Here is a 15,242-nt window from a genome sequence, read left to right on the forward strand (position 1 = left end):
TTGCATGACTTAATAGCTTGTTTTTTTTTTTTTTAATTGAGTAATGTTTTGTTGTATTGATGTATCATAGTTTATTCACCTATTGAAGAACATGTGGTTGCTACAACTTTTGGCAATTGTGAATAAAGCTACTATAAACTATTTGTGTAGCTTTTTGCATGGACGTAAGTTTTCAACTCATTTTGGTAAATTGCCTTTTAAACTTTTGTATTATACACACATTTTTATATAGCTGTAAAGCTTATTTTTATCTAATTGTGATAAGCATTTTATCTTGTTCTTTAATTTTAAGATACCATAAATAAACTGTTCATACATTTCTAAATGTTATTTAATATTCTAATAAAAAAACACAAGAATGGTTAATTGCTTTTTTTTCTCTCCCCAAAATAAATACTTTTGTGCATATGGATTTTCCTGTTTTTGTATTGCTTTAGTATCAGTTTCAAAGAGAAATTTGAAAGAGTAGGATTTTAGGTCAAGGAGTCATGGCTGTTTTTTAGATAATTCTTGATATATAACTAGGTCTGCAAGTCTTGTTCTATGTAGATTGGAGGTTTACTGCAGTTTATATTGCTATCTAAACAAGAGTAATACCAGGTTATGTGTAATTCTAAGGTCTAACTGTTTAGCTTTTAAGCTTCTCAATGGTTTCCCTTAAGAAAGTGGTGATAACTGTGGGTTTTTTTGTTCAAAAATTAATGTTTGTTATCTGTATCTTCTGTTCTTGATTACTTTAGAACACTAAATGTGCATTTAGTGTAATTAAATAAGATTTTTTCACAAATACTGCTTTTTATAGGTGGGGAAACAGGATTTCCTTGAGATAGCATGCTCTTGGAGATAGCCCTAAGAGTAATTAGACTCTTGAGACCTGCATTAACTTCTTTTTTTGCAAGTTTTAAATATCAATATCAATAGAATTACTGAATCAAAAAAATTTTTTTTGTAGATTATTAAATTAGATTTTTTGGAGCTGCATTTCAAATATAGAAATTTAAAGTTAGGAAAATACAGAGGCACCTGAGTGGTTCATTCGGGTAAGTGTGTGACTCTTGATATCGGCTCAGGTCGTGATCTCACACTTGTGAGATCAGGCCCTGTCTTGGGCTCCTTGCTGAGCGCAGAGCCTGCTTGGGATTCTCTCTCTCCGTCTCTCTCTACCCTGCCCCCATGTGTGCTTTCTCTTTCTTTCAAAATAACTAAATAAACTTAAAATAAAATCAGGAAAATATATTTCTAGTTAAACCTTGCACCCTATTTTTGGCACAAAAAATTTGGTCAGAGTTACTGTGCATATTGTTGGTCTATTTTCATTTCCACTTAGAGCATCATGGCTGGAAAGTGTGAAACACCTGAGTTTGAACTCTCTTCTTCCATTTGCCAGCTGTGAGGCTTTTAGTTACCTGCTCAACCTGTCTGAGCCTCAGATTCCTCAGCTGTAGATGGGAAGTATTGAATCTTTACAGTGGTTATGAAGAATAAATCAGATAAAGGATACTTGACAATATATGTTTATATTAAATAATGTATATTTATTTCTGTTTGAAATGGTGGTCTCCTTTTGTTAGATATTCAATGTCTAAATACTTGTTCTTCAGACAGATCGTTTAAGTATATTTCAGTGTGCTTTTCATAGTTGAAGTTGTATTTGTTTTTGTTTTTAAAGAGAGTACCCAAGATACTTGGGGATTTTTTTTTTTAAACAAAGAGTGTTAATAATTTGTCATATAGAAAATGTATGTTTGTTACCAGGCTTTAGGTTTTCTGCTGAATTGTTTCAAAATTAGTCCATTCCCTCTAGAGTTGGTACCTAGTTGTCTTCATGGTATTAGGTGCAATAATTTCCAAGTTTACCAAATAGAAGTATGGGTCCTTAAAGAAGTCAGTGAGTGATTAGTTTTCCTATAATGCAAAAAACACGGTTTGTTATACTGACTTTTAAAGACAGCATTACTCCAACACTTTTCCATATTCATACTTGGAATTTAAGATTTGGTCAGTGTCTTATTAGAGTTTTCAGGTGTCAAATTCACTTAAAAAAATTTTTTTTTCCTATTCAGGGGTGGAAGTAAATGTTAGAATATTATCACTACTTGATTTTAATGTGTTATTCCCTTATGGGCACACCTTGATGAGTTTTATTACTTTGTTTTATTTACAAATTGTATTTAATTTGTCATGTCAGCCAATAAAGCTCCAATTCTGTCATTTCTTGTTTTAGAGAAAACAAAACAACCCTTTATCCCCCTGCCTAGGGAGTTTGTATTTTCCTCCCTCTCTTACTGTTTTTGTTTAAAGTGTGTCTGGAAGAATTCCAGAACCTAAAAGAATAAAATACTATATTAGGTGAATTCTCCAGCCAGCAGAAGCCATCTTATCTCAAATTGCTAGTTATGCTGGTTTCTCCTTTCTTCCCACCATCACCTTTTGAGGGTGGATAAACTCTGCTACTCAAAACTATCTGGCAGCTTCATAAGCATGCTTATTAATGGAGTGAGTACATTTAAGAGACAAGATTTTCTTCTGTGTTGAATGATGAAGGCATTTTCATGGATTTTTTTCTCTATTTAAATCTTCAGATTTATATTTCCTTTTAAGAGCACAGGAATATTTTTCTTAAAAATAAGAATAAATAGTTACATTAATTAGTAACAATAAAAAACCCATCTCAAAAATATTTGAGGGTAGGTTACTTGTTTTAAAGAATAACATTTTTTGAAAGAGATTCTCTTCAAGATTTCTTGTTTAATTTTATACTGCCATAAAAATTCTTTTTTTTTTTTTTTTTGGTGGGGAAAATAACTTCCATAAAGGCTTCTTTTGGGGGGGAGGGGAGGGAAGGGGCAGTAATTGAGTTGAAAGAGAAATAAATAAATTTTGAGGGTGTACTATATGACAGACACTGTTAGAGATACATGTGGTGAACAGGACAGACCAGGTTTAACACTTTTGGAACTGATGGTTTAGTGGGGCAAGATAGATAATAAAAAAGGGAACAAGTAAAAATATGATTTGAGAGTGGGAAGTGCTATGAAGGAAATTAAACAGTGTAAAGTGCTATCAGTGACTGGTATGGAGGCTGGGTTAATGCTGTGTTAGGTAAGAATGGTCATGTAAGAGTTTTTACAAAAGGTGACTCTAGGGATCAGGTCTTTTTCCAGGTCCTGATGATGATCAAGATTGGTATAGACAAGGATTAAAAGAATAAGTGAACCGATGAGTGAGCTTTATGAGTTAAATTGGAGAGATTGACAGAGACAAAATCATGAAGGACCTTGTGGAGATTATGGAAAAGATTTTGGTTTTCCTTTGCACAAGGAATAAAATGTACTGGAAGGATTTTAGTGGGATAATTGGTATGATTTTTCTGTTTGAAAGAGCACTTTGGCCATTGTATAGAGGACTGTAGGTATAAGAGAGACAGGGAGACCCATTAGGGGATTATCAAAAGTATGCTTTTTTTTTTCAAATTAAATTTTATTTTCTTAAGTTCATTTATTTTGAGAGAGAGTGAGCGTGAGTGGGAAAGGGCCAGAGAGAAAGGAAGAGAGACAATCCCAAGCAGGCTCTATGCTGTCAGCACAGAGACCAATGCCGGGCTTGAACTCATGAACCCTGAGATCATGACCTGAGCTGAAATCAGGAGTTGGATACTTAATGAACTGAGCCACCTGGGTGCCCCTATCAGAAGTATTCTTGGTCAGAGAATACTGGATAACCTGGCTTAAGAAGTGCGACAGAGGAAAGGAAAAGAAATGGAAATAATTTGAGAGGTATTTTGGAGGTAAAATCTATAACATTTGCTAATGGATTGGATATGGCGATTTGAGATAAGGGAGGAATATCTTTAGCAATAATGTTGTGTAATACTATCCTCTAAGGCAAGTAAATCTATAGTATTAGCAAGTTGATTATTGAATCAGCAAGTTGAAGAGTATAACTTAGAAAGGTAAAGCCTTAAATCATTAAGCAGGAAAATATAAGGTTAATAAACAGTGGTTTGGTTTATTTAATTCAGTGGCCAACTGACAGGCTAGGAATCACTAGAAAACATGTAGGGCATTCATACTTTGCCAGAAAGTGTACCTTTGGGACAAATAACCTGTCTGGAACTAAAAAGCCTTGGAGAGTCTTACAAAATAATAAATGTCAGGTTTAATGGAATGACCATGAATGCCATTAAGTGATTTTCTTTAGAGATAGAGCTCTTTATTCCAAGGTAAATGTTTTTAAAGTGGAACAACCCTTAGGTGAAAGTAGGTATGGTATATAACATAATGATAGGTAGAGATGAGATTTAATAGATTAAGATGGTCTTTTTGAGATTTGAAACATTCTAATACCAAGAATTTGAACTCATTGGGAGTCAGTTGTGTGATCTGGATCTGATTTTTGCTACTTACTTCCGTTGTTAGATCTCTACCTCTGAGGCTTAGGTCCCCCAGCCATAAGATAGGCACCTACTAGAAGAAAGAATTTAGTAATTCGAGGTTCTGAATGGAATGTACAAAAATAAGGTTAATATGATAGCAGCCTTCTTTATCTCAAGACCACCAAGTTTTGTTTTATTTTCCTTATGAAAAGTAGGGAATTGAAGGGTTTAGTTGTGTTACTTTCTTATTCAGGGAGATTATAGCAATTCTTTCTTTCCTTTTTGTTTTTTTAATATTTATTGTCAAGTTAGCTAACATACATTGTATACAGTGTGCTTTTGGTTTCGGGGGTAGATTCCCGTGCTTTATTGCTTACATACAACATCCAGTGCTCATCCCAACAAGTGCCCTCCTCAGTGCCCATCACTCATTTCCATCTCTGCTCTGTCCCCCCCCCGCCCCCAACTCTCAGTCTGTTCTCTGTATTTAAGAGTCTTTTATGTGTTTGCCTCCCTCTGTGTTTGAAACAGTTTTTTCCCCTTACCTTCCCCCATGGTCTTCTATTAATTTTCTCAAGTTCCACCTATGAGTGAAAACATATGATATCTCTTTCTCTGACTGACTTACTTCACTTAGCATAATACCTTCCAGTTCCATTCGTGTCATTGCAAATGGCAGGATTTCATTCTTTCTCTTTGCCAAGTAGTATTCCATTGTATATATAAACCACATCTTCTTTATCCATTCATCAGTTGATGGACATTTGGGCTCTTTCCATGATTTGGGTATTGTTGAAAGTACTGCTATTAATATTGGGGTATAAATGGCCCTGTGAATTAGCACTCCTGTATCTTTTGGATAAATTCCTAGTAGTGCAATTGCCTAGGTCATAGGATAGTTCTATTTTTAATTTTTTGAGGAACCTCCACACTTTTCCAGAGAGGCTGCACCAGTTTGTGTTCCCACCAGTAGTGCAAAAGAGATTCTCTCTGTGCATCCTTGCCACCATCTGTTGTTTCCTGAGTTAATTTTAGCCACTCTGACAGGTGTGAGGTGGTATCTCATTGTGGTTTTGATTTGTATTTCACTGATGATTATGATGTTAAGCATCTTTTCTTGTGTCTGTTGGCCATCTGGATGTCTTCTTTGGAAAAGTGTCTATTCATGTCTTCTGCCCACTTCTTCACTGATTTATTTTTCATGTGTTTAGTTTGATAAGTTCTTTATAGATTTTGGATACTAACCCTTTATCTGTAAGTCATTTGCAAATACCTTCTTCCATTCTGTCGGTTATCTTTTAGTTTTATTGATTGTTTCCTTTGCAGTGCAGAAGCTTTTTATCTTGAGGGGGTCCCAATAGTTAATTTTTGCTTTTATTTCTCCTGCCTTCAGAGACGGGTTGAGTAAGAAGTTGCTGCGGTTGAGGTCAAAGAAGTTGTTGCCTGTTTTCTCTTCTAGGGTTTTGATGGTTTCCTGTCTCACATTTAGGTCTTTCATCCATTTTGAGTTTGTTTTTGTGTATGGTGTAAGAAAGTGGTCCAGTTTCATTCTTCTGCATGTTGCTGTCCAGTTCTTCCAGCACCATTTGCTGAAGAGACTGTCTTTATTCCATTGGATACTCTTTCCTGCTTTGTCAAAGATTAGTTGAGCATGTATTTGTAGGTCCAGTTCTGGGTTCTCTGTTCTATTCCATTGGTCTATGTGTCTGTTTAGTGCCAATACCGTACTGTCTTGATGATTACAGCTTTGTAGTAGAGGCTAAAGCCTGAGATTGTGATGCCTCCCGCTTTAGTTTTCTTTTTCAACATTACTTTGGCTATTCGGGGTCTTTTGTGGTTCCATATAAATTTTACAATTGTTTGTTCTAGTTTTGAGAAGAATGCTGGTGCAATTTTGGTTGGGATTGAATGTGTAGATTGCTTTGGGTAGTATTGACATTTTAACTATATTTGTTCTCCCAATCTATGAGCATGGAATGTTTTTCCATTTCTTTGTGTCTTCAATTTCTTTCATAAGTTTTCTATAGTTTTCAGCCTACAGATCTTCTACATCTTTGGTTAGGTTTATTCCTAGGTATTTTATGGTTCTTGGTGCAATTGTAAATCGGCTCAATTTCTTGATTTCTCTTTCTGTTGCTTTATTGTTGATGTATAGAAATGCAGCTGATTTCTGTACATTGATTTTGTATCCCGTGACTTTGCTGAATTCACGTATCAGTTCTAGCAGCTTTTTGGTGGAGTCTTACGGGTTTTCCACGTAGAGTATCATGTCATCTGCGAAAAGTGAAAGTTTGACTTCTTCTTTGCCAATTTGGATACCCTTTATTTCATTCTGTTGTCTGCTGAGGCTAAGACTTCCAGCACTATGTTAAACAACAGTGGTGAGAGTGCATTCCTGCCGTGTTCCTGTCATGTTCCTGATCTTGGGGAAAACTCTGGTTTTCCACATTGAGGATGATATTGGCTATGGGCTTTTCATGGGCTTTTTATGATATAAGATATGTTCCTTCTATCCCGATTTTCTTGAGGGTTTTTATTAAGAAAGGATGCTGTATTTTGTCAGATGCTTTTTCTGCACCTGTTGATAGGATCATATGGTTCTTATCCTTTATTCTATTAATGTGATGTATCACATGGATTGATTTGCAAGTATTGAACCAGCCCTGCAGCCCAGGAATGAATCCCACTTGATCATGGTGAATAATTCTTTTAATATACTGTTGAGTTCGATTTGCAAGTATCTTGTTGAGAATATTTTCATCCATGTTCCTGAGTGATATTGGCCTGTAATTGTCCTTTTTAGTGGGTTCTCTGGTTTGGGAATCAAGGTAATGCTGGCTTCATAGAATGAGTCTGGAAGCTTTCCTTCCGTTTCTGTTTTTTGGAACAGCTTGAGAAGATAGACATTAACTCTGCTTTAAATGTCTGGTAGAATTCCCCTGGGAAGCCATCCCAGGACTTTTATTTGTTGGGAGATTTTTGATAACTGATTCAATTTCTTTGTTGGTTATGGGTCTGTTCAAATTTTCTATTTCTTCCTGAGTTTTGGTAGTGTGTGGGTGTCTAGGAATTTGTCCATTTCTTCCAGGTTGTCCAGTTTGTTGGCATGCTTTTTCATAGTATTCTCTAATATTTGTATTTCTGTGGTGTTGGTTGTGATCTCTCCTCTTTCATTCGTGATTTCATCTATTTGGGTTCTCTTTTCTTTTTGAGAATTCTGGCTAGGGGTTTATCAGTTTTGTTTATTTTTCCAAAAAACCAGCTCTTAAATTCATTGATCCGTTCTGCTGGTTTTTTTTTTTTTTTTTTTTTTGATTCTATATTGTTTATTTCTGCTCTAATCTTTATTATTTCTCTTCTTCTGGTGACTTTGGGGTTTCTTTGCTGTTGTGCTTCTAGTTCCTTTAGATGTATGGTTAGATTTTGTGTTTGAGATTTTTCTTGTTTCTTGAGATAAGCCTGGATGGCAATGTATTTTCCCCTTAAGACTGCCTTTGGACTGTCATGTTTTCATTTTCATTTGCTTTCGTATATTTTTAAATTTCTTCTTTAATTGCTTGGTTGACCCATTCATTCTTTTTCTGAAGAAATGTTCTTTAACCTCCATGCATTTGGGGGTTTTCCAAATTTTTTCTTGTGGTTTATTTTAAGTTTCATAGCATTGTGATCTGAAAATATGCATGGTATGATCTCAATTCTTTTATATTTATTGAGGGCTATTTTGTAACCTAGTATATGATCTATCTTGGAGGATGTTCCATGTGCACTTGAGAAGAATGTGTATTCTGCTTTTGGATGAATAGTTCTTAATATATCTGTCAAATCCATCTGGTCCAGTGTATCATTCAAGGCCATTATTTCTTTATTGATTTTCTGCCTAGATGATCTGTCCATTGTTTTAAGTGGAATATTAAGGTCCCCTGCAATTACTGTATTCTTACCAATAAGATTGCTTATGTTTGTGATTAATTGATTTATATATTTGGGTGCCTCCAAGTTGGGGGTGTAAACATTTGTGATTGTTGGCTTATCTTGATGGATAGACCCTGCAATTATGATATAATGCCCTTTTTCATCTCTTGTTACAGCCTTTAGTTTAAAATCTAGTTTGTCTAAGTATGGCTACTCCAGCTTTGTTTTGACTTCCAGTAGCATGATAGATGGTTCTCCATCTTCTCACTTTCAATCTGAAGGTGTTTTCAGGTCTAAAATGAGTCTCTCATAGATAGCATATAGATGGATCTTGTTTTTTTTTATCCATTCTGATACCCTGTATCTTTTGATTGCAGCATTTAGTTCATTTACATTCAGCATTATTGAAAGATATGGATTTAGAGTCATTGTGTTATCTGTAGGTTTAATGCTTGTGGTGATGTCTCTGGTCCCTTGTGGTCTTTGTAGCATTCCACTCACAGAGTCCCCATTAGGATCTCTTGCAGGACTGGTTTAGTGGTCATGAACTCCTTAATTTTTTGTCTGGGAACCTTTATCTCTCCGTCTATTCTGAATAACAGCTTTGCTGGATAAAGGATTCTTGGCTGCATATTTTTCCTATTCAGCACATTGAATATTTCCTGCCCCTCCCTTCTGACCTGCCAAGTTTCAGTGGACAGGTCTGCTACTACCCTTATGTGTCTACCCTTGTAGATTAAGGCCTGTTTGTCTCTGGCTGCTTTCAGAATTATCTTTTTATCTTTGTATTTTGCCAATTTCACTGTGAAATGCCTTGGAGAAGACTTATTCTTGTTAAATCTGAAGGGAGTTCTTTGTGCCTCCTGGATATGGATGTCTGCCTCCTTCCCCAAATTAGAGACGTTCTCAGCTATAATTGTGTTCAAATAAACCTTCTGCCCCTTTTCCTTGCTCTTCTTTTGGAATTCTTATGATATGGATATTACTATGTTTCACTGAATCACTTAGTTCTCTAATTCTCCCCTTGTGGTGTGGTATTTTCTTATCTCTTTCTTGGCTTCATCGTTTTCCATAATTTTATCTTCTATTTCACTTATTCTCCCCTCTGCTTTCTCCATCCTTGATGTCACTGCGTCTGGTTTATTTTGAACCTCATTTACAGCATTTCTGAATTCATTGTGACTATTCCTTAGTTCCTTGATCTCTGCAGCAATAGATTCTCTGCTGTCTTCTACACTTTTTTCAAGCCCAGCTATTAATCTTATGACTATTAATCTAAAATCTCTAGCTGTCATTTCTTCCTCTCTTGTCATTTCTTCCTAGAATTTCTTTTGAGGAGAATTCTTCCATTTTTTCATTTTGGGTAGTTTTCTGTACCTTATGTGTTTTAAAAGCTTCTTATGTATCCTACACCTGGAAGCACTATTATATTAAAATGGGGTCATAAACTATCCAGGGCCTGGTCCTTCAGGACGTGTTTTTGGAGTGTGTTGCGTGCTGTCTCTTGTTGTGACTCTGGGTGCTTTATCTTCCTACTTGTAGTGGTGGTTTGGGCCTTCCACCAGGTAAGCTTTGATTTGTTCATCGAAGTAACCCTGGAAAAAATTTAAAAAAAAGAAAAAGGGGGGGTGTGGTAGAAGAAGGCTATCCCATACAAAAAGAGAAATGACGGGTAGGGAAAAAGAAAACAAACAAAAAAATTGACCAGGCAGAGAATCAGAGAAACTATACCGCTTAATCCAGAGAGAGAGAGAGAGAGAGACAGAGAGAGACAGAGAGAGAGAGAGAGAGAGGGGAAAATAAAGAAGGAGATAAAGAAGAGGTGTAAAAAGAATAGATTAAAAATGTCTGCTTAAACAACTCAATAACCTTAGTAACCAGAATAGAGAAGGGAAGGAATAAGCAGAAGAAAAGGAAGAAGGAAAAAGATACATATTATTTTATATGTATATATAAAATATAAAATAAGAATTGACCAAGAATCAAATCAGAAAATGCAAAAATGCTGGACTGATACCTGATGGTGCCTTGGAACTGGTGGCAGTGCTGGTCTGGAGGAGGGTCTGTCTGGTCTGGTCATTGTCAATCTTGCTCAGGTAGACATGCAGTTACCAGGCCCAGAGGGGTGTGGTTTGGTGTAGGTGGTCCCGCCTCCACTGTGGGCCCCTCATCCGTTCCCTGAAGCCCCACCTTGTTGGTGATGGGGAGAAAAATGGCGATATCCCAGTCTCTTTCCCCCTGGACTGGGTGTCCCAAACCACTCTGTTCAGGCCATCCTCACTGTGCTGGGCAAGTGTGCTCCACAGTCTCCTGCACCTCCAAAGTGCTTGGCTGGGATTCAAACCCCGATATCTTAAAGGATCCCACTCCCAAGTTTCCTGGTTCTGGGGAAGTGCCACTCCAGAAGCCAACAAAGGGCCTCTGGCTCCTCACAGTGCTAGGTGGGCATGAGTGAGCAGGTTTGTTGGATGTCTTAAAGGATCCTGCTCTGTGCCCCAGTTCTGGGGTAGCACTACTCTGCTCAGCTGGTAAGGGGCCTCTGGCTGGCAGGAACCTGCAGAGTCTTTTGTTCTTGGAATGGCTTTTTGCCTTCTTCCCACAGCATTCAAGGGAGAGGATTACTGTCTCTGACTGTGCCTCTGAGCTGGCTACGGAGACTGAGGCTGGCTCCCCTCCTCCCCAGGTGCATGCACAGGGTGGCTCCAGTCTGGAGAAAGCCCTGCCACCCTAGAATGAGGTAGAAATTGGTTCCTCTGTTTTTTCTGTTCCTAGGTCTGTGGTTTTTCTCTTGTCCAAATACAGTCCTACGTTTCCACAGCCTCCCTTTCTCTTCCTTTTGTCTCTCCACCGAGGGGAAATCTCCCGTTTGTGCCTGTACCACCCGTTTTATCTCTCCTAGTTTGCAATCACACACCTATAGCCTGTCTAGTTGTCCCATGGGTCCCTGGAGATGTTTCTGTCACTGTAGCCCAGATTCCTGGAATTCCCAGTCTTCTGGCCTTAATACTGCTGTGTTTGAGGGATGAGGGAACTTTGGATCCCCCTACTTCTCCACCATGTTGACTCCTCCCCTAGAGATTATAGCAATTCTAAAGGCATTTGCAAAGTACAGCTCTTAGAGAATCATTAAAAAATACTGCTTGTGAGGGGCGCCTGGGTGGCTCAGTCGGTTAAGCGGCCGACTTCGGCTCAGGTCATGATCTCACGGTCCGTGAGTTCGAGCCCCGCGTCGGGCTCTGTGCTGACAGCTCGGAGCCTGGAGCCTGTTTCGGATTCTGTGTCTCCCTCTCTCTGACCCTCCCCCATTCATGCTCTGTCTCTCTCTGTCTCAAAAATAAATAAACGTTAAAAAAAAAAAATTAAAAAAAAAATACTGCTTGTGAAAAGAGATTTATGACAGCCCCAAATTTGTCAAGTGGCATTGGCAGGCAATAGCTCAAATTCTGTGAAACATCTAACTCAGATATCCACATACTGTTATTGGTAGGTGTTATTTTGAATTGTTAAAACTAAAAATTGATCATTTTTGGTGATTTCTATTTGTATAAAGGTCTGGCTTAAGAGAGCTGTATGTGATGAATAGGCTATACTATGTACAAAAGTTATATATATAAAATAATGTAACTTTTTTTATTACATTAAAAATGTGACCTTTGGAGTTGTCATTTCATGATCAGTCTTTTAATTGTTTCAGACTCAGAGGTTATAGGACAGTTTATGTAAAATATGGAAAGGTGGGGTGCCTGGGTGGCTCGTTTGAGTGTCAGACTCTTGACCTTGGCTCAGGTCGTGATCCCAAGGTCATGGGATTGAGCCCCGTGTCGCGTTTTACACTTGAGTGTCGAGCTTGCTTGAGATTCTCTCTCTCTCTCTCTCTCTCTCTCTCTCTCTCTCTTCCCCTCCCTCCCTCCCTCTCTCTCTTTCTCCCTCTCTCTCCTCCCCTCCCTCCTCCCCTCCCTCTTCCTCTCTCTCTCCCTCTCCCTCTTTCTCTCTCCTTCTGCCCGTCTCCCCTGCTTGTAAGTGCGTGCGCTTCTCTCTCTAAAAAAGAAAAAAATGCAGAAAGGAATGCTTAATTTTCTTTTATGTTCTGAATACTTGGAAAATTTTATTTTTTTTTTAATGTTTACTTATTTTTGAGGGAGAGAAAGAGAGAGAGCATGAGCAGAGGAGGGGCAGAGAGAGAGGGAGACACAGATCCAAAGCAGGCTTCAGGCTCTGAGCTGCCAGCACAGAACCCAGTGTGGGGCCCGAACCCACGAACTGTGAGATCATGACCTGAGCCAGACACTTAACCTACTGAGCCACCCAGGCACCCCTGAATACTTGGAAAATCTTAAAAGGTACCTATACTTAATGATTTTGGTAGTAAAAACTATATTTAGTGCTTTTGACTATTTTCATTTTTTATTAATTTTTAGAATTATTAAATTTATATTGGAACAGATACACGAAGTACAAAATTCTGATCTTAGAGAAAAAGTTTTAAGTCTTTCATTATTATGACGTTTGCTATGGTTTTTTTTTTTCACATATGACTTTTGTGAACATTTCCTTCTCTTCCTGTTTTACTGAGTGTTTTTATCATGAAAAGGTGTTGAATCTTGTCAAGTGTTTTTTCTGCATCGGTTGTGATGCTTATGTGTTTTTCCTTCATTTTATTAATGCGATGTATTACATTGATGGATTTATCTGTATTGAACTAGTCTTGCATTCTAGGAGTAAGTCCAGTTGTCATGGTGTTTCTTTTATGAAGGCCATGCAGCAGAAGATCTATAAGATATTTGGTGGGACAGACCTAAGATTTTCTTCCTCCTCCCTGCTCCTGCCACTCTACTCTCCCTTCCCCTTTCCCTTCCTTCCCCTTCCCTTTTCCCTTCCTTCCCCTTCTTCCCTTTTTCCTTTCTTTTCCTTTCTTTTCCTTTCTTTTCCTTTCTTTCCCTTCCCTTCCCCTCCCCTGCTCCCCTCCCCTCCCCTCCCCTCCCCTCCCCTCCCCTCCCCTCCCCTCCCCTCCCCTCCCCTCCCCTCCCCCCTCCCCTCCCCTCCCCTCCCCTCCCCTTCCCTTCCCTCCCCCCCCATTTGAGCAAACTCAAATGATTTGTTAAACATATAGTTGGCTAATTTTTAGTCCAGTTTGAATTCTAGGACTGATTCTTAGTTTTAGTACCCATATATATGAAAGCCAGATCCACATTTTACCTTCTTTTTATAATATCCAGGCCCTTCCACTTTGCCCTACTCCTCCTTTCCCCCAGTAAGAACTTTGAATCTCATGGGATTTATAGCATAACACATACCCTCGCTTTATCATGTTTTAGTGTTTCTAGTTGGATTGGCTGTGATAATGACCTTATTAGTATATATAACTACATGTCTAAATTAAGTTTTGCATGTGAGTTAAGAGGGTCAAGGACTTGAAATAATTGAACACCTAGGAAACGTACTACAGTCTAGTTTAGAGAGATAGTGATGATTTCTGGAAGTGTTTTTACACAAAGAACATTTAAATATTATTTATCATATATTCATTAAACATTCATGTGCATAGTACTTTCTGGGAACTCAAGGAATGTAAAAGGAGTATGCTCTCTCTGGTCCTGAGTTTCTTGCCTTCCAGAGTAGTCTAGTTAGAATTCAAAACAACTCAAATATTGAAATGTCAGACATTTAAGCAATTTATATGCAAAATATTACCAATAATATGTGCTATAAAAGTCACAGACTTTGTCCTGTTTCATACAAAGTATGGTGAATTTTTGTTTCCCTACCTGAAAAGTAGAAACACAAAAAATATACCCTGTAGGGTCATTGTGATGTTTAAATGAGATTAGATATATAAGACCCAGCTGTATTCTTTCTGCAGCTAGGTATGTTTTTCATTGAAAAAGTAATGGTATGTTGTAAAATAGTATATTTGAAACAGTAATGGCATATTGTAAAAAAAAAAAAATGCAGACAGAACAAAATGATTTGTTAAACAAATAGTTGGCTGATTTTTAGTCCAATTTGAATTCTCACTTGAGACCCTAAGTTCTTCTCTGTGTACCAAGCACAGTTTTGAGTATTTTCCAATAATTACTCTGTGTACATATACAGTTATAGTTTTATAACTTCTGGGAACATTATCTGCATTGTCTTGTATACTGCTTTTTTTATTTACAAATAGACTTTGGCAATCTTTCCTAGATATTATATACATTGTTTTATTTTTCTTAATGATTGCTTAACATTCTTTTGTTTGAGTGTATAATAACGTAACCTGTGTCTTCCTCCAGCACTCATTTAATGTGTTTATTTAAAATATGTTAATTCATAACTTTCCTCTCCTTAGAGTCAACTCAGTATCCAGAAAATCCATCCTCCCAAGAAGAAGGGACAGAAAGAAACATCTCTTTGTAAGAAAGGCTTGATTGTCCCATGAACCAGACAGCAGAAAACCGATTGGGGTGCAGCAGGACTCCAGAGCCAGATATAAGGCTCAGAAAAGGGCACCAACTTGATGGTACAAGGAAAAGTGATAATGACAACCACCAAGGAAATTTGGAGCCTATTTTAGAGGCATCTGTTCTTTCTTCGTATCATAAAAAAGTAAGTTAAAGGGGGAAGGATGGTAAGTAAAACAAAGTTTATGGGAATGTGGTTGGAAGGAGGATATTAAAAAAAATGTATGGGACATTGCTGGAGAGAGGATGGGGTTTTGAAAAGGAATCTTGAGCATATTTGTTTTTGTTTTTGTTCAAGATGATTTGAAGTCCCATTTTTAAATTGGCTAGGTATTCTTTGATTTTATAATCCTTTTCTGCGGACACTTAAAATCATACTTTGTCTGCTTTATTTTGTTTGAGAAGGGAAATGGGTTTTTGTAGTTACTATTTAGTCTTTATAATTCAACTTTATTATTTATTTTTTAATTTTTAAAAATGTTTTATTTATTTTTGAGAGAAAGAGAGCAAGCAGA

At 37.4% G+C, this 15,242-nt stretch overlaps 1 protein-coding gene across 5 annotated transcripts in view; it reads left to right on the top strand.

Annotated features, from left to right (window-relative positions):
• ADIPOR2 (adiponectin receptor 2) overlaps nucleotides 1–15,242 on the top strand; it is an 83,789-nt gene that overhangs the window by 31,245 nt on the left and 37,302 nt on the right. For 4 of the 5 annotated variants that reach the window (XM_019464962.2, XM_053895942.1, XM_053895941.1 and 1 more), the window contains exon 2: nucleotides 14,616–14,872. In XM_019464962.2, coding sequence (XP_019320507.1) covers nucleotides 14,702–14,872 — 171 coding nt within the window. In that variant the 5' untranslated portion in view covers nucleotides 14,616–14,701. Of the gene's footprint in view, nucleotides 1–12,475; nucleotides 12,628–14,615; nucleotides 14,873–15,242 lie in introns of those variants that run through there. The other variant, XM_019464963.2, reaches the window with a different exon arrangement.

The sequence above is a fragment of the Panthera pardus genome, unplaced genomic scaffold (assembly GCF_024362965.1).
Source record: "Panthera pardus isolate Hobbes unplaced genomic scaffold, ASM2436296v1 HiC_scaffold_6, whole genome shotgun sequence".
NCBI classification, from domain to species: domain Eukaryota; kingdom Metazoa; phylum Chordata; class Mammalia; order Carnivora; family Felidae; genus Panthera; species Panthera pardus.